Source organism: Salvelinus alpinus, chromosome 9 (genome assembly GCF_045679555.1).
Source record: "Salvelinus alpinus chromosome 9, SLU_Salpinus.1, whole genome shotgun sequence".
Taxonomy (NCBI): domain Eukaryota; kingdom Metazoa; phylum Chordata; class Actinopteri; order Salmoniformes; family Salmonidae; genus Salvelinus; species Salvelinus alpinus.
In genome coordinates, this window is record NC_092094.1 from 42,645,385 (window position 1) to 42,666,667 (window position 21,283).

The following is a 21,283-nucleotide window of genomic DNA, read 5'->3' on the forward strand; positions in this document are numbered from 1 at the left end:
AAACGATCAGAAGAAAAACAACATTAGGACAAAGAGTTGGTCGAACAATCGGTCAAACACTGCAGAAAACGCTTCCACTCCTCTCACAGGACAGAATACTGTGATTCTAATGTAAGTAGAAAAAATACAACCTTATACCTGCATCACGTGACTCATACCAAGTCAACACAGCTTAGTTCACCTGCATCACGTGACTCATACCAAGTCAACACAGCTTCGTTCACCTGCATCACGTGACTCATACCAAGTCAACACAGCTTCGTTTACCTGCATCACGTGACTCATACCAAGTCAACACAGCTTCGTTCACCTGCATCACGTGACTCATACCAAATCAACACAGCTTCGTTCACCTGCATCACGTGACTCATACCAAATCAACACTGCTTCGTTTACCTGCATCACATGACTCATACCAAATCAACACTGCTTCTTTGAACCACCCTAAACTATAGAAACAGGAAACTCTAATCTGAAAACGCGGAGAAAATGCAGGCGCCATCAAAAAACTGCTCATCTAACCACATAAAAGCAACACAATGACTAACAGAAGAATCAGGGATTAATGTGGAGTATGAAAAGGCCATTGAGTTCAAAGAGTTCCTCTGCACCTCCAGTCAAGCCCATCCAACAAACACAACAACACTTCAGGGAGGGAACAGAAGGGAAGGAAGACAACAATGAACAGGCTGTTGCGCTCTCCCAGATGGAGGTTTTAAACAGGGAGAGGGGATTGTGTTGTGCAACAGGGTGTGTGCCCTTCAATTTTTCCGTGGCCAGCTTGTGGGAGTTGTTTTGATTGTGTGTCAAACACAGATCCTGACAGACCGAATCTCTCAAAGTTAAGCTGAGAGAACAGAGAGAGGAGGCAGGTGTCCATTAGAATAAACGCTATTCGTTTATATTTCAGACAAAACTGCCTCACTCTCCACAAAGCCCTATTTGACTTTCTAGCTAGGAGATAGAGATAAGGATCAGTCACTGATCAAGGTACCTCTGAATAACTAGGTCAATTGTCAAAACTAAGGGCTTGTTTCAAATCTAGGTCCGTGCTCGTCAAACCCTATGTGGGCCGCAATGCTGTGAAACACTGCGTGTCTATAACTACGTCACTTCTAAGAAATGTGCCACGGAAACCTAACTTAGGGCTTACAGTACAAGATCCTCCGCTAGTGTGTGTGAGACAGACAGACAGACAGACAGACAGACCGAGAGACAGACAGACAGACAGACAGACAGAGGCAGGATGTTCGTCTCCACACAGCAAAGTGCAGAGAGACAGAACCGAGCTGTAAGAGCAGAGCTGACGTCTCCCAGCTGTGTCAGGGGCAGGGTGATGCAACTCAGTGAAAGACTGAGGGGACTGAGTGGACTGGCTGGGCCGGGGGCCACATCCGTCCCGTCCCTGGTTCCATCTAACCACCCACCCCCTCTTCACTGGGACAGACCCACCCAGTCCATTACGCTTCAGACAGACTGACAACAAACAAAAGAGTTTGAGAACTAGGCTTGGGAGTAGGCTACTCTGCTGTTCTAATGCAAGCTGCTGTCCATACAAAGATGGTGGGAGGAATGTACATACTGCCGTGACAGAGAGGTTCTATACGTCCACTTCTGTTGGCCCCAAAATAAACAACATCCTCTTAAGTTCTCCTCAGACAGACCCTCGCCATGTAGGATTTCCTGTGTTTTGCTTAGTATGGACTTTCTCAACTAGACAAGCTGACTAGGCCGTTTCAGGGAACTGAATATAGTAAGTAGTCACCATTTTGTCACATGGCTTGGAACCAAAGTAAGACGTTCCATCACCAGACATTACACAATGACTGCAAACACAGCTTGGGCCCCTGAAAACCTACAGGTAGAAACCCAAAGTAATTGTCCAGAGCAGCACCAATCATAGGCCTATATAACCACCATGTAAAGAAATAGGGGTTTTGAGGGGTTAATAAAACTAGAGCACTGTCTCCTACCCTGGAACAAAAATGAATAGTTGTGTACTGTGGAATCTGCTCTCTCATAACACCTGACGTGGGCTGGTTGACAGAGGAGGAGGAAGAAGAGGAGGAGGAGGAAGTGGTTTACAGAAGAGGAGGGGGTGTCTTACTGGTACAGAGGAACGCTTCTTTAGTGTTGATGGGTTTGTTGCACTGGTGGCAGGTTGTGGAGGGGGCTGGGTTCACAGAGCTGAAGAGATGGCCGTTTAGGGTCTTCTTCTCCTTGGTGTCTTTCTCCTTACCCTGACCCTTATCTTTGTCTTTCTCCTGCAAGGGGTTAGAGACACAAAGAAAAACCGCCATCAATTATCTGAGTCAAAGCACAGTGATGCTTTCGGTAGTTAAGCAATCAAGGTCTTACAAATAGATCTCACGCTTGGATAATAGTTAGCCAAAGACGAGATGCATGAGTCACTTGCACAAAGATATACTGAGGAAGTATGCCGACATCATTGACCACTAGTCAAAAACCCCTTCCTAATACTTCCGATCTAGAAGTCTCATTCACAAACAGAAACTTAATTCAGACAAAAGGTTACAGTATATCAACGTAACCACAGACAATACACCGGGCTGACAGAAAACACACAATCAGGTGTATTGTACAGAGACACTAATTGTTGATGGGTACAGGAAACAACCAATATCCTACAATTCTGACTCAACCTAAATACGATGCTAAAATTAATTCTCCTGAAAGAGGGAAGAATGTGTGGTGAGAAGAGTATCATGGTGTGTTCCCATCTGAGCGCTGTGCCGTGAACCAGGCACTAGTCAACTCTAAACAACGAAGCTGGAGACACTTCTTCACTTCTCATCAAAACACAAGTCACAGGCTGCCAACGAAGACTCCACACCGTTCGACGTCATAGAAATAAACTAGTAGATATGATAAACAAATACAGTACAAAGTTACATTGGGAAAGTGCGAGGCACACCTTCGACATGCAGTAGTTAGTGACTAAGTACATTATGGTGACTAACAACTCCCAGTTTCTTCCCAGAATTCCCAAATGACCAATATCCCCTACCTCATCCTGTCCTGCCTCAGCCCTCAGCTTCAGGGAGCGACCGTGTGCCAGGAGACGTCTACACAACATTACAGTAACAGTATGTTCGCTGGTCTGGAACAACAGGCGCTACAGCCTCTACAGACAGAACACTGGCGTTCCCATGACGCCAGCCATCAGCTCAACAGGAGGAAGTGAGATACCATGTGTAGGATGAGGGGGGTGGTGGAGGGAGGATCTGTGCCTCTGCACTGCTGTAGTCTGCCGTCTCTGTTACACACCCGCCCCACTGCAGCTTCCGGCCTCTAGCTCGCAATCTCAGCAAATTTTTCTACAGTATGTACACTGTACATACTTCAAGTATGAACATGTCTTAATGAAAATAAAATATATTTTTGGGGATACAATCACAGGGAAATAAATTCACATGAGAACTGTGCTGATGCATGGTCTGGGCGTTACTGTTTTTTACTGTAATGTTATCAGGAAACATGGGAGAACAACTACTGTGATGTTTATTATTTGACCATGCTGGTCATTTATGAACATTTGAACATCTTGGCCATGTTCTGTTATAATCTCCACCCGGCACAGCCAGAAGAGGACTGGCCACCCCTCATAGTCTGGTTCCTCTCTAGGTTTCTTCCTAGGTTTTGGCCTTTCTAGGGAGTTTTTCCTAGCCACCGTGCTTCTACACCTGCATTGATTGCTGTTTGGGGTTTTAGGCTGGGTTTCTGTACGGCACTTTGAGATATCAGCTGATGTACGAAGGGCTATATAAATAAATTTGATTTGGATTTTTTTGTTGTTGAATTAAACCTAAGAGAGTGGTTTGTTTTCGCAGAAGCAGTGATGCCATACAGAAGGCTTTTTGAGAAAGACCACAGCATGCCTCTGTTTCCTGTTTGACTTCCCTACTGCGTGCAGAACAGGCGCCTCGCTCTGCTACTCACAACTCACAGACGGATACACTTACCTAACAGAAAGATACTCTAAATCCCTTCTGAATACATGTACTCTGTATAAATGTATCCATAGAACTGTATGTATTGAGAAGCCTTTGAACACCTAATAATCCATTTGATTTAACGTCAGAAAGACCAAGAGGGAACAATAGCGCTAGGGTCAGAGTGAAAATGTACTACTGGGGCTTCTTCAATTCAATTAACCAATACAACTTGATTTATCCTCTCACATACAATTCTGAGCCAGGCCCTGTGCTCTGCTAGTGCAGGAAGTGGAGGAGAGGAGGAAATGGAGTCGGAGGAGGAGGAAAGGAAGAGAAGCAGGAGGAGGAGAGGAGGAAATGGAGGAAGAAAGGAAGAGAAGCAGGAGGAGGAGAGGAGGAAATGGAGGAAGAAAGGAAGAGAAGCAGGAGGAGGAGGAGAGGAGGAAATGGAGGAGGAAAGGAAGAGAAGCAGGAGGAGGAGAGGTGGAAATGCTGAATGGACAGACTCACCTTGTTCTTCTTAGTACTCATTTTGCTCTTGAGGTAACTGAAAGTGCGGCTGACCTTGGTCCCTTGTCTCCCCTCAGTGTAACTCCGCAGGGGACCCGGGTCCTCCTCAGAGATGCTGAACCAGACAAGGAAAAATGCACTGAACATACGGCCATTTACACTTGTTCTGCTGGAGAAATAGCAATCATAGTACACATTGTAAGAACAGCCCCATTGAAAAGAAAGTCTCTGTCGTACCTGTACTCTAGTGATCCAGAGGTGCTGGAGTAGGATCCCAATCCTACGGTAGAAATAGAGAGAGGGGGTGATGAGCTGGACCAATGGAAGCATGTTAAAATAACATGTTGAAATTACAGACTGGAATTCCTCTGTATAAAATCCTAGACTTACAGTATATAACCATGAAACAGGCTTGTCATATTTTTATCAGAATTGTGGTTCAGTACATGTATAAATGACATATTACATAATCATTACAAGACATTTCCAAGCAAAGGTGATATCACATAACATGTTTGTACAAACATCCAACTGAACCAGTGGGTACTTGGTAGGACGGGTTACATGTGGAATTGCACACTGGGTAATATGGTTAAGGACATAGCCAATTAACATAAAAAATACATACACTAAGGAATGTGAACATAAGACATCATATATTTCCAGTAGTAGTCATGGGCGGACAGTAATAAAGAAAGTTACCAGGGCCCAAACACAGTCCTCCAGCAAAGCTCAATAAGGCACACATCACGTGACAAACACAGAGACACTTTCAAAAACTGCCATGCAACATCTCTTACAGCTCTTAATGTAGCTCTGAAATGCTAGAGCAGCGAAAGCCCTCTGAAACGTCATCCCCCAGTAACGGCCAGGGATTTTCTTCCTATCGTTCGCCCCCAAAATAATATACAAGCCGTTCTTACGAGGCTCAAAGGAGTGTGAAAGCAGCAGTGAAATTTCCTAAAGGAAACTCAATCCTTTTTAGCAGCTGTGAAGCCCAAAAGGAACACTTTGAAATGTGTTTATGTGAATTTCAAAGAATGGAGGCTAGGGGGAATAAATAGAAGTGATGGAAAGAAAAAGGGGAAGAACTATGTGGAAAACTCACAGGAGGGACATAATATGCATGGCAGCCATGTCAAATACAATAGGAAAAGGGCTACTTGGGGACCTGGGGAAATCTGTGCTAGGAGAAAGCTGATTCTTTAGTCTCAGTTCGATACCAATAGTGGGAAATAGATTGTGGGGTCATGGGCGTCTCCTGCAGATATTCAATAAGGGCAGAATCAATGATGATGATGATTCCAGATGGCTGACTGGACTGCAGAGGGCTTTCTACTCTGAAGCTGCAGTTTTTATTCTTATAAAAGATCTCATTGAGTCTGCTGCTGTTGCTAGGTTTTCAGCAATGTACAAATCGTTCATAAATACAACGCTCTTAAAAGGACAAAAGAGTCAATCTTGTCCTTGACTGTTTCATGAACATTTAATAAATATGTGAACATCTTGGCGGATTTTTTAAATTTATTTTGAATTAGACTGAAATGAAAAACATGGACATGGTTTGGCATAATCCTTTCATTCTTCTTCAGTTCTTGTCATGGTAACCAAGATTTTCAGAACTAAGCTGTAGGCATTGCTTTCATAAAATAGATGAAGCAATAGTCAGAAAATAACATAGAGCACAATAACTCAACAGACACAATTAGTGCACTGGTCAGACTCGCCCAATTTACAAGACTAATAGTCTATGTGGAAGCAATTGCCTTATTCTATTCATAAACACTTTGCTTGAATTTTCACTAAATCGACTTTCATTACCAGTGCATATTTGATCACCTGTTCAGTTTTGGTGACTGCAGATGAGAACCTACTTGTTTGAAAACAAAGCTATGTACATGTTGAATTTCTCTCAAACCAAATGACCTGTCTACAACTTCAGAGACATTGACCCTGTTAAGGGGAGGGGACCAAACAGAGATTAGGGTTGGATTTAGAGTTTAGCGGGATGTGACGTCCGTTTAGTGACACGGGCAGAAGAAGAGGCACACTACACAGGAAGCAGCCAGGGGCTAGGTGGGCACTCAGGGCATTCTGGGAGCTGTACAGTACTTACTCACAACCTCCTCCTCATCACTGGAGGAAGAGCCAATAGAAAATAATGTTCTAGATTTGGGGATGCTGAAGGAGAAGGAGATGCGTCTCTTTGGTCGAGTCCGTCCGCTCGCTATCCAGTTCAAGGGTACAAAAGACATCAAATCACGCGTTAAATGAGCACAAGAACCTGGGTGGAACCTCAATGCCATCAAAGTGATCAAGTGAGCCCTACACAGACTTGACCTCATTCCCTTCCAAGTGATTGAATGAGTGACACCCCACACAAAGGGACAGGGAAACCAGAGAAGGGAGAAATCACCACCCCAGTGATAGTGAGGAGAAGCTGTAACAGTAGCCTCGGTTAGCCCCAGAGGAGATTGGGATTGAGAGGGGTGAACTAACCACCTGATTGGATGCTGTTCCTGTCAACTTTCTGGAAAATGCACAGCAGAGGTACAGAGGGAAAATGGACCTGAAGGACGAGGTTGGAAACAGCAGATGACAGGAGACTTGATTGTTGGATAGATAGAGGCCTGGCCTTTTGTGCCACCATGCCACCACAGACAGAGAGAAGGCTGTAGTGCAGGGGGGTCAAACTCATTCCACGGAGGGCAGGGTCTGCAGGTATAAAAATGTTTCCCTTTCCTGCAGTCAAATGACCAAATCGCCCTCTAGTGGCCTCATGGGTGGAACGTTATTCATATTTTTCATAATTGTATAACTAATCAACTTCGTTTTTTTTAACACTGAAAATCCTGTGTTTCTATGTCAAAAGGTTGTCATATTTCAGTCTTCTGTGATGTATATAAAGTGTAATATTGCGATTCAAACTCAAAATTGAATACATTTCAACATCTTATTTTAAGCCCATAACCATGTGTGTGTGGTGTATACTTTTGTTTTTAACTTCTTTGATATAGGGGGCAGCATTTTCACTTTTGGATGAATTGCGTGCCCACAGTGAACTGCTTCCTACTCTGTCCCAGATGCTAATATATGCATATTATTATTACTATTGGATAGAAAACACTCTGAAGTTTCTAAAACTGTTTGAATGATGTCTGTGAGTATAACAGAACTCATATGGCAGGCAAAAACCTGAGAAAAAATCCAAACAGGAAGTGAGAATTCTGAGACTGGTCGATGTTAAAGTCATCGCCTATTCAATTCCCTGTAATATATGGATCTGTTTGCACTTCCTACGCCTTCCACTAGATGTCAACAGTCTGTAGAACGCTGAATGAAGCCTCTAGTGTGATCTGGGGCTGGATGGGAGGTGTTTCAGTCATTGGTCTGGCAGATTGACAGTTCTTGCTCACGCGTTTTCCTCATGATATCGCCTTGCGTTCCATTACTTATACAGACATGAAGGAATTCTCCGGTTGGAACGTTATTGGATATATATTATAACAACATCCTGAAGATTGATTCTCTACTTAGTTTGACCAGTTTATTCGACTTGTAATATAACTTTTTGAAGTATTCGTCCGACGTTTGCCTGCACCTGCGCGAGCGTTTGGACACGTGTACTACACATGCTAGCAAAAGTAGCTAATTGGACATAAGTAATGGAAATTATCGAACAAAACAAACATTTATTGTGGAACTAGGACTCCTGGCAGTGCATTCTGATGAACATAATCAAAGGTAAGGGAATATTTATGATGTAATTTCGTATTTCTGTTGACTCCAACATGGCGGAGAAATGTTGTTAAATCTGAGCGCCATCTCAGATTATTGCATGGTGTGCTTTTTACGTAATAAAAAAAAAAAAATCTGAGGCAGCGGTTGCATTAAGAACAAGTGTATCTATAATTCTGTGTAAAACATGTATCTTTCATCAAAGTTTATGATGAGTATTTCTGTTATTTGACGTGGCTCTCTGCAATTACTCCGGATATTTTAGAGGCATTTCTGAACATGGCGCCAATGTAAACCGAGATTTGTGGATATAAATATGCACATTATCGAACAAAACATAAATGTATTGTGTAACATGATGTCCTATGAGTGTCATCTGATGAAGATCATCAAAGGTTAGTGATTAATTTGATCTCTATTTCTGTTTTTGTGACTACTATCTTTTGCTGGGAAAATGGCTGTGTTTTTCTGTGGCTATGTACTGAGCTAACATAATTGTTTGGTGTGCTTTCCCCGTAAATCCTTTTTGAAATCAGACATGTTGGCTGGATTCACAACATGTGTAGCTTTAATTTGGTGTCTTTCATGTGTGATTTCATGAAAGATTGACTTTTATAGAATAGCGCTACATTTTTTCTGGATTTTGGCCAAGTGGGACGCTACCGTCCCACTTATCCCAGAGAAGTTAAGTAGATTTCTTTAAGACTACCAAGAAACACTGGGCGTGACACTGATGTAGCCCACTGCAGTACAAGGTGAGGGGAGTTCCTTACTAATCAGTGACCTTAAGTACAAGGGTGGAGCGAAAAACTCGCATACACCCGGCCCTCCGTGGAATGAGTTTGACACGTGTGCTGTAGAGGGGAACCCAGAGAAAGTGTTAACGTGTTAGAGTGAGCCTCACCGTCCAGGTCTCTGTGACTGATGGCCAGCATGGACACCGACTTGGTGAGCACTTGGTGAGGTATGAGGGGACGTCTCACAGGCATAACTCTCCCTGATAGCTGAAATAGAGGAGAGAGAGCGTGATCAGTGAGCTGTCTGCAATCAAATAAAACACGAATCACTCAACTACTGTGCATACAGAGAGCCACTCTACACGGGAAGTTACAAAGATTCGGCGATTGCGCAAGTCTTTGCGCAAGCAAGACACAGGACCCATATGGTAAAGATAAGCCTGGACACATACCTGGCTGTCGAGGCTGCTGCAGTAGTCGCCAAGGTCTGACTCCTGCTCCTCTGTCAGGGACAGAAGCGAGCCTCTCTCCTCACTGTCCAGGCGGGTCACACGTCCAGCGCTCCCCACGTTGGCGGAAGCCTTCCCAGCATCCTCCTCTCCAGCCAGGCCCTCCAAACTGTAACTGCAGCCACAACACAACAAAACTGTGTGAGTTACTGAAAGCATTTTGCTTCGGGACAATAGATACTAACGCCCCGAGAGAAGTTTAAACCAGAGGCAGGCAGTGAACTCACACCCAGCAGATCCTCATGCTCCAGGCAGATGATCAATCAGCTGGCTCAAAACTGAAACCAGACACATGTAGCGCACAAGTACATGCACATGTAGACACTGAACTAGATCCCTGCAGGACGGCAGTGAGGAGATGATGGGAGGAAGGAAGGAAAGCATGTATAGCCAAAGAGGAATAAATGAACACCAGCACAAACAGGAAGGAGCACATACATGCAAACCTAAACATAATTTAAAGGGGAAATAACTGAAGTATAATAAATATTCCCCCACCCCCAAAGCTTCAATTTCAGGTTGGCAACCTAAAGTTTAGTTGATTAAAAAGATGTAGAACATTTAAGACAACAGAACAATTCATGTTAAATAACAACTATCAAATAACACACTTGAGATCATGAATGTATAAGAAATCAGCATTCAGTATTGGTGTACAAAATAACTTGCACCTCGTTCCCGGCTGTGTATTGATCGGTCCTCTCACTGAAGCTGCCAAGCGAGGTAACTGAAGTAAAACCATAACTCACATGTATGGCTCACTGATGACAATGCTTATATTGGTTGTTTTAAGCTTTGCCATAGTTAACCAGCAGTGTAGCAGTAAAATATGATTGTTCTAAAGATGCTTGATGCTTCCTCTCTAAATTCTAGCTTCCTTGTCTCAGAGAGAGAGAGAGAGAGAGAGAGAGAGAGGCAGAAGAGAAGTGACTTCATCCCTGAGGTCGACCACGACTGACCAACAAAGTGACAAAGACAAAGAGACCACAGTGAAAGCAGCAGTGACAAAGCGCACACCAAGCCAGATACAGTACATCCCGCACAGAGCACAGAACATGCAGGGGCTCCTCTCTCTTTTTTATTTCTCATCTTGTTAATCCTCCTATACTGTCAGTGCATTCTTTCCATCTTTATTTCTCTCCCTAGGCAGTTAGTTGACACACAGTGATGGCATACCTTCTGCTATCAATCTGTTCCGGGTGAGGAGGGGGGATGTTGGAGGGACACCAGCTCATACTGACAGGGAGATGCCAGGGAGAGGGATGGAGAGGGACAGGAGAGATGGGTGGACAAAGGGAGGAGAAACAGGGTGACGTTATTACAGGGTGAAGGGGGGGTCAAAGGTGAAAGTGGTGGGTTAACGATTAATCCTGCAGTCGGATGTTATTAATATTGTTCATTATTAATAAACATTCTTTTCTTTTTTTTTTTTACACCAAAAATCTGATGTTTCTTCTATGTCAAACGGTTTTGTTATATTTCAGTCTTCTGTGATGTATATAAAGTATAATATTGGGATGCAAACTCAAAATGGAATATATTTCAACTCTATATCTGACATGGTACAGGTGTCTTCTTTTTAAGCCCACAACCATGTGTATGAGGTGTATACTTTTGTTTCAAAGTAGATTTGTTTAAGACTACCAAGAAAAACTCTGTGACCCTGATTAATAATTTTTAAAATTTTATTTAACCTTTATTTAACTAGGCAAGTCAGTTAAGAACAAATTCTTATTTACAATGACAATGATTTAGCCCACTGCAGTAAAATGTAGGCTTTTTCCCCCCCTATTGAAGTGGTTTGATAAAGTATTTTATTGGAGGAAAATACTATTTTGCTTGGTTTCCACTCTCTCCAGACATAATTTGACAGTACTCTCATACTGTTTTAGAAATGACTTTTCCATAGCATACGTGTGATAAAGGTAAAAGTAGGTTTAGCATTTTCTTCCCGTAATTGCAACACACCGGGGAGAGTCAGAATGGAAACATTGAGAAATAACTGTGTGGTACCTTCTCCTATGAAACGTTGGCTTTCGAGGCTTCCCCTCCCCTTGACTTCGCAACGAACTGAGAAGATGAATGGAGAGATGATCAGAAGACATGAAAGGTGGGACGGACAGAGAGTGATGGGAGCACTGACAGTACAATACATGACCAAATGGGTGAAAATGAGTAAGAAGGAATTGGTAGCAATAAAAACAAAGGCTATTCAAGGCAAGCCTCTGGATAGTGTCTCGCAGACTGAAACATTGAGCAGAATGAGTGATGATGTCAGAGGAGTGATGGTACAGTACTTCGCAAACAGCTCGCGCAGCTGTTGAAAGAGGTCAGAGGTCAGTGTTTAACCTTTGACTGGGACCAGGTCTTTCCCACAAAGTCCACTTACACAGAGGAGCCTCCAGGCTGACTATACTGTACACAGGCCCTCTGAGGGACAAGCACAGATCACAAAGACATAAACATCAACACACACACACACACACACACACACACACACACACACACACACACACACACACACACACACACACACACACACACACACACACACACACACACACACACACACACACACACACACACACACACGGCCGTATGAGGACCACTCCTCGGGGAGCCAGTCTCTGTCCTAGTCTCATCCCTGTACACTGTACTTCCCAGGCTACCAGAGTCTCAAGTGACTCCACAATAGATATAATCATACTGAGGACTAGTCAGAATACTGTAGGAATTGGCGGTGTATGGTTCACACAGATGATGACGTTTTACCACCATAGCTATCCTTCCTGGGGAGTACTGTATGTTTATGTGAGTGTGTGTGGGGTACATGTAAGAGGTCAGTGTCTGGGTCTAAGAGGACTCACCTGCGTTGGTTCACATCCGTTTCTCCTTCAGGATTCTTCCCCGGGCCCCAGCTGTGCCGGCGGAACGGAGAGAGCGAACGGATACACGGGCGCATGACGGCAGAGCATACAGGCACCTCTGTCAGCTTGTCTTTCCTCTCCTCCTCCTCTCCTCCCTTCCCTGTCGTCTGCCAGGTGTCTCCAGAGCTCCAGCTGGTCCGAGTTCCCACCGCCCCCGCCACGGCCCAAGGAGGGCCCACGCTGCCCAGGGAGGAGACACTTAGGGGACCTACACTGTCCTGAGAGGCCACGTCGTCTATGGAGGAGAAGGACACTGACACCCCGCTGGTGCTATCCCTTGGCCCATCCACAGCCTGGGGACAGAGAGGACCCAGAGAGACCCTGTTAACCACTGGAGTAAAAGTCAACACAACTCAAAGGCATTATATTTGGGTGCAAAAAAGAGGGAGAGCTTCTTTTGCATCAAGTATGAAGACAAAGAGAGGTGGTCATGGGAGAACGGGGTATGACTTAGTGACACAATTAAGTAGTAGCTGTGTGAAAACATCATACTTCAAAACCATCCAAGGTAACTTTATTTTAGAGGATATTGCAATTCAAAAATAAAACGGACCAACATGTCACGACTCACAGATCTTCAGTGTGCACAATATATTATATATTAAGGTTGGGAAAGTCTGTAGGGGACTTTTTTGCTGGAACAGACTTATTTTAGCTGGAATTGCACATTATAACCTAATCTAACATGTATGGTAAGCATGATGCCAAATGTGTCCCTAAATGTCAAAACAAAAATGTCCTGTCTCATTGTCTCTCAGGCTGTTTCTCACACATGCCAGGCCTGGGAGGTTAGGCCTGATGATGACTGATCAGAGCTGCCATTAGTCTGAGCTTACTGCGGGCTTCAGACTGGCGAGAGGACAGGGCAAGGCAGGGAGAGAGACATGCTGATGGGAGAGAGTTTTTTCCAGCCCAATAAAGGTTACATAACAACTGAAACACACACCCTTTAGGGAGGCAGGCTGCAGATGATCTTCATTGGGAGTGTATCATTAGTTTTCACATTCTCTAGCAGTGCCAGCGCTGGGCGGGTGTTAAGCTAACGGTTGGCCGCAGTGGCTCGGAGCATAATAACCATACAGGCCTCTTTATGAGGAGAAGGCTATGGAAAATTAACTTCCAGAACAAATGACTCAGCCTGCCTGAGATCACGCAGCAGGGAAGCAGTCAGCCAGCTAACACTCTCTACACAAACACACACCTACACTAATCACACGCAGTGACGCAGTCACGCACACACACAAACGCACATTTCGAAAATATGCTCTAGAGAAAATTGGACTTGGAATAGGATCGTTTTAAAAGAGCCTTCGAGGAATGAAAAGACTATTAGAATTGAGTCATGTTATTCAGGTCCTTTTTTGGTCACTGCCTGCCTGTCTCTGTCCAAAGTGCTGAGGTCACCCGAAGTTTCAAAACCTGTTGCGTAATGACAAACCTCAAGAAGGGAGGCGGAGGAGCAGTTAGAGGGGACTTGTGTAGCTTCTCAGGAAGAAAACATTTGTTAACGTTTCTTACATTTGACTCATTAACTTACTCTTTTTCTTTTTTTTTTCTACATACCAACATGAAAACCTAATGAAATAAACCATGTAGCCTACAGACTGAGTTGAAGTTAGAGTGTGCATGTGTGGTTGAGTGCTAAGTAGATGCCCGGAGAGGAAAGGACCTCATGAGGGCAGAGAAACCAAAGCCTGTTGAAACCAAAGAAATGAGGACCAAGGCTGTAGTGGAAAAACAGCTTTGGAGTGCCGTTATGCCTCAACCGCCCTCCACTGAGTGTACACTATGAAAGAAGGGTGGGGGACAGGGCAGGGAAGGAAGGGCGGTAAAGGAGAAAACGAGGGGGATGAGGTCATAATGGGGTTTGCTGGCCCAGGAAGGAGGGCTCATGGGAGCCTACTGATGTCACATGGTAGAGGAAGCTAACCAGTCTGCTGTGGTCTGAATATGCATTAACAAACAGACTAGCTGGGAAATCAATGGAACTACATCACCAAAAACATACAACAGGGAAGACATAGACCGTGTTGCTTGTTTTCTAGAACTGACTTATAATGTACTCATATGCTATCATGTCATAGCCGATGAAGACACCTACTCCTGTTCTTCCATGGTATTGTGACTAAAAGCGAGTGTCTGGGTCCAGTCCAGTGTGCTGTGCTCACCTTTCTGAAGACACTGTCCTCTCCCAGACTGTCCACATCACTGATTGAGTCTCTCAGGGCACCAGTGGTCGACAAAGAGCCTCCAACACTCTCAGAGCTCTCAGAGCACGGGGACACAGGGAATTCTGTGAGAGAAAAGGGGTATCAAGATGAGCGTCGGATATTCACCATGGCCTTGCCTTGTTTGTGTGTCAGTGTGTGTGTGTGTGTGTGTGTGTGTGTGTGTGTGTGTGTGTGTGTGTGTGTGTGTGTGTGTGTGTGTGTGTGTGTGTGTTGGAGTGTCAGTGTGTGTGTTTGTGTGTAGGGCTGTGGCGGTCACTGAAAATTCATCAGCCGGTGATTGTCAAGCAAATAACTGTCTGTCTCACGGGAAATTACCGTTAATTAACAAACACGTTTAGCATCTCCTGGCTTCAACGCACAGCCTACAAGCCACTGATGCAGACCTTTGGAACATCTACATATTAAAAAGTATAATAAATCCATGTAATATAGCCTACACCATCACAATGAATCCATGATTTATTTTAGACAGTTCTAAAGAAACATGATATGAAGAAAATGTAGTCTATTTCAGAAGAACAGAATAGCATACTATGAGTTGTCCTTATGTTAGGCCCTGATCTTGCTATGCCATATGGCTGTGGGCTACACTAGTTCATTAAGCAGACAAGATTTGCTTAGAGTTCCGTGGCATTATTTTATATTATGAAGAATACAACTGAACAAAGCTGAATAAAATAGAAAGGATATTTTCTCCAAATGATTTGAGGGAATGTGGCTATCCTGTGTTGAGCGGTTAATAGAAAATAGGTACTCCTATATACTTAATTTAGAGTTATTAATGTAACTTTAGTTGTTCTACAAATGGTGGGCTTTATGTTTTGATTTTTAATACATTCTAAGGCTGCATGATGAGACTCCAATGATGATTTGAAAAATGTCGCTTGAAAGGCATGAGCTCTGCTTTGTTTTTTCACAGGCTGTACACACTACATCAGTCACTCATTCACAATTTGACAAGCACTTGATGATGCCTACAGTTTCATGCCGGCATCCCCTGTGTGTGGCCATAATGTGCCCTAAAGAAACTCTTTGCCTTTTGCGCCCGTTGTGCCCTCCGAATCACCTCTCACTCACATGGCTCTCCGTCACGTGATCATGTCTTTCTCACAGGCTACAAGTGAAGACAGACACATCGGTTACGCAACTGAGCGCATCCTAATCCAATTCTGAGGCGCATATTGAAGAAATTGGAAGAACTGTCCACATTTACTTTCGTCAGCCAACAAGATGAGTAGGCCTAACGAACAGCAAAAGCACTAGCCTATGTCAATCTACTATCCCCCATAGCACAAAAATCAACCTATTCTGTTCTCTGAGAGAAACAAATATTAAAAACATAGTCTGGGACAGTTATGGGATGCGATAGATCCCAAATTAATACAACCACGAGCATCCCAAACATTTTTTTTACGCAATGTAGCTGACGCAACATATCAGAACGTTTAGCTTAAAATGTTGATAAACTATTAGACTATTTCTTCACATTATAAGCGCAGCAATGCGCATATGGTAGTAGGCTATAAGCGCGAATGTTCCATTAGCAGGAAAACACCATTATCAAAAGTGACCGCAAATGCGATTATTCTTGTAATGCTTTTATTATAAAAGGTGCATTTTAATGGTGAAAATGATCTTCCCCAAACTTAACTCATGCGCTGCTTATAAATGCCAGTTAGGCTCTTTTAGGCTTCATTTTAAGAAGTTATTTGGCCACTTTAGTTACTTTAGATACAAACCTTATCAAAACGTATAGGCCTATGGGCTAGGCTACATGAGGTGTGTGACTATGATTAGAAAAAGTCGCAAAAAAAGGCATTGTTTCTTATGCTGGGCATCATTCATAAGTGATAATATATAATTCACAATTGATAGGCTAATATTGTCACCCATCAAACTATTATTGATTTAATCTTGTCTTTACATATACTAAATAATATATGTGTGACATTTTTTTATGATTTAGAATGGACCATTATCATTCACCTGTATCGAAACAGGAGCAGCGGAAACATAAATGTAATCTATGCACTTAAATAGCGAATGGAGGACGCTTTTCCTGTGGTTAATTTTCATGCCAGCCAGGTAGGCTACACTCCTGTTGTAAAGAGAAGCAATGTGCTTAATATTAGGAAAGTTGAGAAATAAATCTAGCCTATAGAAAGCTGATGGGATTTTCCTATTTTTAGTAGAGGCCATCACTCTGTTTTCTCACGCAATTGCACAGCCGACAGAAACCTTGCGCAACATGAGCTCATGGGCTCTCATGAAGTGTTTGATTAGATTTTCTGATTACATTTGCATTGATATCAGAGTGATTAGAGGGACAATAGAGTGCTGAGTACCAGGCAGTTAGCAAGTTTGGTAGGCTACTAATGCAGCATCAGAGCTTGGAGAAGCCTTATTACCGTGACTAAACGGTCACATGGAGTTTGACTGCATAAAGACAGTGAAAAATAGGGTCAACTCAAATTGTCCGTGTAGCCATTTTGTTAGCTATTAAGTTAGGGATAGAAGCTGTTCAGGGGCCTGTTGGTGTCAGACTTGATGCACCGGTATCGCTTGCTGTGCGGCAGCAGAGAGAACAGTCTATGGCTTGGGTGGCTGGAGTCTAACATTTTTCCCTGTCTTCCTTTCACATGATCAGGAAGAAAAACGTGCTGCAAAGCTGTGTTGCATTGATAGTTGCGATCCTCTTGGGTATGATGTTGATGACGTCAGATGCAGAAAAAATGATAAGCTCTTTTTTTATTTTGACAAGAAGGATTTTATTGTTTATGAGTGGGTTGCTGTTTTGTCATTGTTTGGCCTAGCAACTAGAACGGTGGGACTGGAAGCATCTCAAAGGGAGGGGACAAAGATACAGAGATGCTAAGGACAATGCAGTGATGTGGATACCTTTTTAAGCTATGATGGCAACTGATCTCTGCACAGATGTGAACACTAGTCTAATTCCTATGACATAAGGTATTTTCTTCAAACTGATCTCTGCACAGATGTGAACACTATCTTCTTCAGACATCAAAGGTGGTAGGTTGCACAACATGCTAACCTAGTCTACATGTACGAGATACATTGATTGATACTATGGGGACACATGGTACAGTAGGGATAGAAGTTCAGATGAAAGCAGGTCCATGCCATCCCCATCTTATCTGAATCAATGACCTTACCATTTTAAGCCTTTCACTACTCTTACAGAGCGCTGCTCTCTTCTCTACAGTACATCTCAATCCTCTGAAATTAAGTTACAACCTGGTCTTTCCAACTGAGATCTTCCAGAAATCAAAATATATTCTGACAAGTGCTCTTCCATGATCTAAGCAAGGACCTCCATACCCCTGACAACCCTCCTAATCTTCATTTCTGCTCTTCTCTATCTCATATAACCTGTATGATAACTGACTGCCTGGCAGAAATAAACTCAGCATTGGCCATGCCATGCCTGCCATGCCTGGTTGTCAAGTTGTCTAGGTGTTATAATTATTTCAGCTCTACCCAAACTTGAAAACGGCTTGCTCAACCCGTGAAGGATGCAAAGGGACAACTCAATTCCTTTCCAGTGTTTTATTATGGTTTTGATGCCATTTGTTGAATATGTTGAAACAGTTGATTTGTTGAATAGAGTAGTTGAATGACAGAGGAATAAGGAATAGGGAATAGGAATAGGGATAGCAATAGGTTGATAACCTTAAACAGAGAATAAACATGCATTATTTTACACTAAACAATGCATGACACAGCAACAAAGCATGGCTTTGAATAAAGTAACAGTTTAAACAATTTAATCTAGCACTTCTAGCAATTACTTCTGCAGTCAGAAAATATCCACAACAAAAGTCACCACTACCAGAGTTAAACATGTAAATTGTGCTAAGCACTGGATGCAACATAATAAATCATTCCAAACATTACATACCAGTTGCGTCTTTAGGGTTGAACAATGAGCTGTGTGTATGTTGAGGACCAAACATTTTATACCCATGCTTATCTGCCAGGTGCGCATGTAAAAGTAGTCCCTCCAGAAATCCTGGCTCAATTTTTTAGTTCCACCTGTGTTATCTGCCCTCTTGAGGCCTGGAGTTCTTTAAAGGAAGAGCTGCCATTGTGCTCATGTTTTGAGTGTTCTGTTTTTTGACGCAACACCTCCCACTTGACCTCCTGGTTCTTGAACCCAAGGAGGTCACACGAACCTCGATGTTGGGGCAGGTTCGATTTCAGCTATCAGGCTCTTCCTTCTTCAACAGGAAGTAAAACAATGATGCGTCTGACATCCCTATGAAGAACTGTAGCAGGTATTTTAGTTGAGAGTTTCTTTGACTTCTCTTGAGCAGGCTTCACAGTTGGGACTGGGTTAGCTGGGAAAAGTTCTGACATGCACATCTCTGACGATGCCCTTCTTGTCAATGTTGACACTGATGACTCTGGCCAGTTTGTAGTGACCCCTCCAGGAATTTTGGTCAGCCAGCCAGACAACATCTCCAACAGCCACATTCCTATGTGTTGTGTGCCATTTACTCCTCACGAATAGATTGGGCCCAGCTAACTGACTCCACTTCCTCCAGAACCGGTCAACTTCTGTTTGGATAGCTCTGGATACCATGCAACAGAAGACAATACCCCACACCTTGAGCTTGGTTTTCTTTTTCACCTCGTCCTTGACTTCATACGGTCCAAATAAGTCCACCGTTGTGTACTCAAATGGTCTGGCTGGTGTTATCCGCTCGGAGGGAAGGTCACTCATGATCTGTTGGCACTTTCTGGCCCTGGCCTTTCTGCACACCACACAGTTGTCAACTCTCTTTTTAGCCAGCTTCCGGCCTTTTATCACCCAGGCTTTCTTCCTCATCCGGAGGAGTGTGCCTGCTATTTTTTCATGGTTTGCACCATGGGCCTCTTGAGCTAGGAGAGTGGATATCCATGCCTCATATGGTAGAATTGGTACGGCAGTTTCGTCCTCATCAAATATCTGGAACCTTCCTCCACAAACTAAGAGCCCAGTCTCTTCATCTCTGTAAACAGCGAGTCTGTTGAGAGTGGTGTCTTGAAAGGTTATACCTTCTTGAGCTGCAAGGAACAAGTCTCTTAGTGCATCTTCACACTCCCCGACAGTGAGTACAGCTTGTTTGGCTCTGGACCTCCAGTTTGTTGAAAGAGCGTCCTCCCACTTTGGTTTATCTGAGGCTGAATTCTTGGTCAACATTTCTTTCCATCTCGTTGCGGCTCTCCAAACCCAGGCAATGACTCGGATCAGCCTGGTCAGACTGCTGAATTTCCTGATGTCAATCAGTTTGGTTACCGGAGAGCCGGCTGGTGATCTTCGGATCCGAGTCTTGGGTTCATCTGGGTTATTTCGCTGTGCATCACTCTGGTTTCTCTTGACCTGCGCTCTGGTCAGTGCTGCCGAGAAAGCTTTCCTTCGAAGTTTGTTTATGCCTTCCTTGGCATACGCAGCGATTTCTTTGGCTGACTTATGTGGCCACTCTTTCACAGGTTGCCTCAGGAATGCTGGTCCATCCTGCCACATGGAATCTTCCTGGAGGTCTTCTGGGGCTGCCCCTCTTGTTATGATTTCAGCACTGTTCAGGCCTCCTTCCTGAAACGCCTTTCTGACAAGAATGGCGCCCTTTTGTTTGGCAGGTGTGACGAGGCCTATTGGGTCATACAAGCTAGCTACCTGGCTCAGCAGTTCTCTTCTCGTCAGTGGGTTTGGAGTTTTCCCTCTCACCTCTTCATCAAGGAGATTCTGGCCGACTCATTTTCTTTTTCCTCTTTGAGAAATTGATTGAAGTCATGAGGTACAGTTTATCCTCCTCAACAAGGTATCCAACTCCAAGGGCTTTATTGTCTCCTTCCCTCATTTGGTTTGGGAGAATGAGTGCTGTGCTTGACTGCGCTCCTTGTTCTCTTGGTACGATCTCCTGCCTCCCACTTTGATCTGACCGGACCCAGGGCTTGAAGACGAAGCCGCCTGCCTTCAGGATCTCTTCAACACTTTTGGTGTTCTGGTTTAGCTTTTGCAAGTCATTATGGGAAGTCAGGATGTCATCGACATAGGTATCCTCTTCAAGGATCCTACGTTCCTCCTCCAGGTGAGCAAACATGGGCAGTTTGCTTGTCTCTCTCATAGCCAATTGCGCAATGCACCCTGCTGGTCGATCGCCAATGTTGACTCTGGTGATCGCATACTCTTCAATCTCTTCCTCCTCAGTGTCTCTCCAGAGAAATCTGTGGAGGTGCATCTCCAGGTCTTCCAACCACATAGAATTGTACATTTTCTTAATGTCGCCGAGGGCAGCATGGACGCCTCTCCTGAACCTGAGTAGTACTGCTCGGATGGGATTGAGGACATCAGGCCCTTTCAGTAGAAGGTCATTCATGCTGACCCCTCTAAACTTCTGGCTGCTGTTCCATACCAGTCGCACAGGTGTTGTGAGAGAGTGCGGGTTTGCCGCCAAGTAGCTGACATACCATACTGGCCCCTTCCAGCTGGCAATGAGCTCTTTGGTGAGTTTCTTCGCTGCTCTTCTCTCCACCATTTCATGGACTTGAGCTGTGTATGCTATTCTCCACTCTGGCTCTTTTTTGAGTTGCTTTTCTGTTCTCAAGAAGGTGGCTTCCACCCCACTCCTGTTGTCAGGAAGGGAACTTGGATCTTGAATCCAGGGGTATTTT

The 21,283-nt window shown here is 43.9% G+C and overlaps 1 protein-coding gene across 8 annotated transcripts in view; it reads right to left on the reverse strand.

Annotated features, from left to right (window-relative positions):
* Positions 1-21,283, reverse strand: part of akap13 (A-kinase anchoring protein 13) — a 102,572-nt gene that overhangs the window by 13,092 nt on the left and 68,197 nt on the right. For 5 of the 8 annotated variants that reach the window (XM_071326258.1, XM_071326261.1, XM_071326257.1 and 2 more), the window contains exons 10-19: positions 14,546-14,670; positions 12,318-12,670; positions 11,464-11,520; positions 10,627-10,686; positions 9,394-9,565; positions 9,109-9,208; positions 6,583-6,693; positions 4,704-4,746; positions 4,467-4,581; positions 2,108-2,264 (exon numbers count right to left, since the gene is read on the reverse strand). In XM_071326258.1, coding sequence (XP_071182359.1) covers positions 2,108-2,264; positions 4,467-4,581; positions 4,704-4,746; positions 6,583-6,693; positions 9,109-9,208; positions 9,394-9,565; positions 10,627-10,686; positions 11,464-11,520; positions 12,318-12,670; positions 14,546-14,670 — 1,293 coding nt within the window. The remainder of the gene's footprint in view (positions 1-2,107; positions 2,265-4,466; positions 4,582-4,703; positions 4,747-6,582; positions 6,694-9,108; positions 9,209-9,393; positions 9,566-10,626; positions 10,687-11,463; positions 11,521-12,317; positions 12,671-14,545; positions 14,671-21,283) is intronic. The other 3 variants (XM_071326263.1, XM_071326262.1, XM_071326264.1) reach the window with 2 other exon arrangements.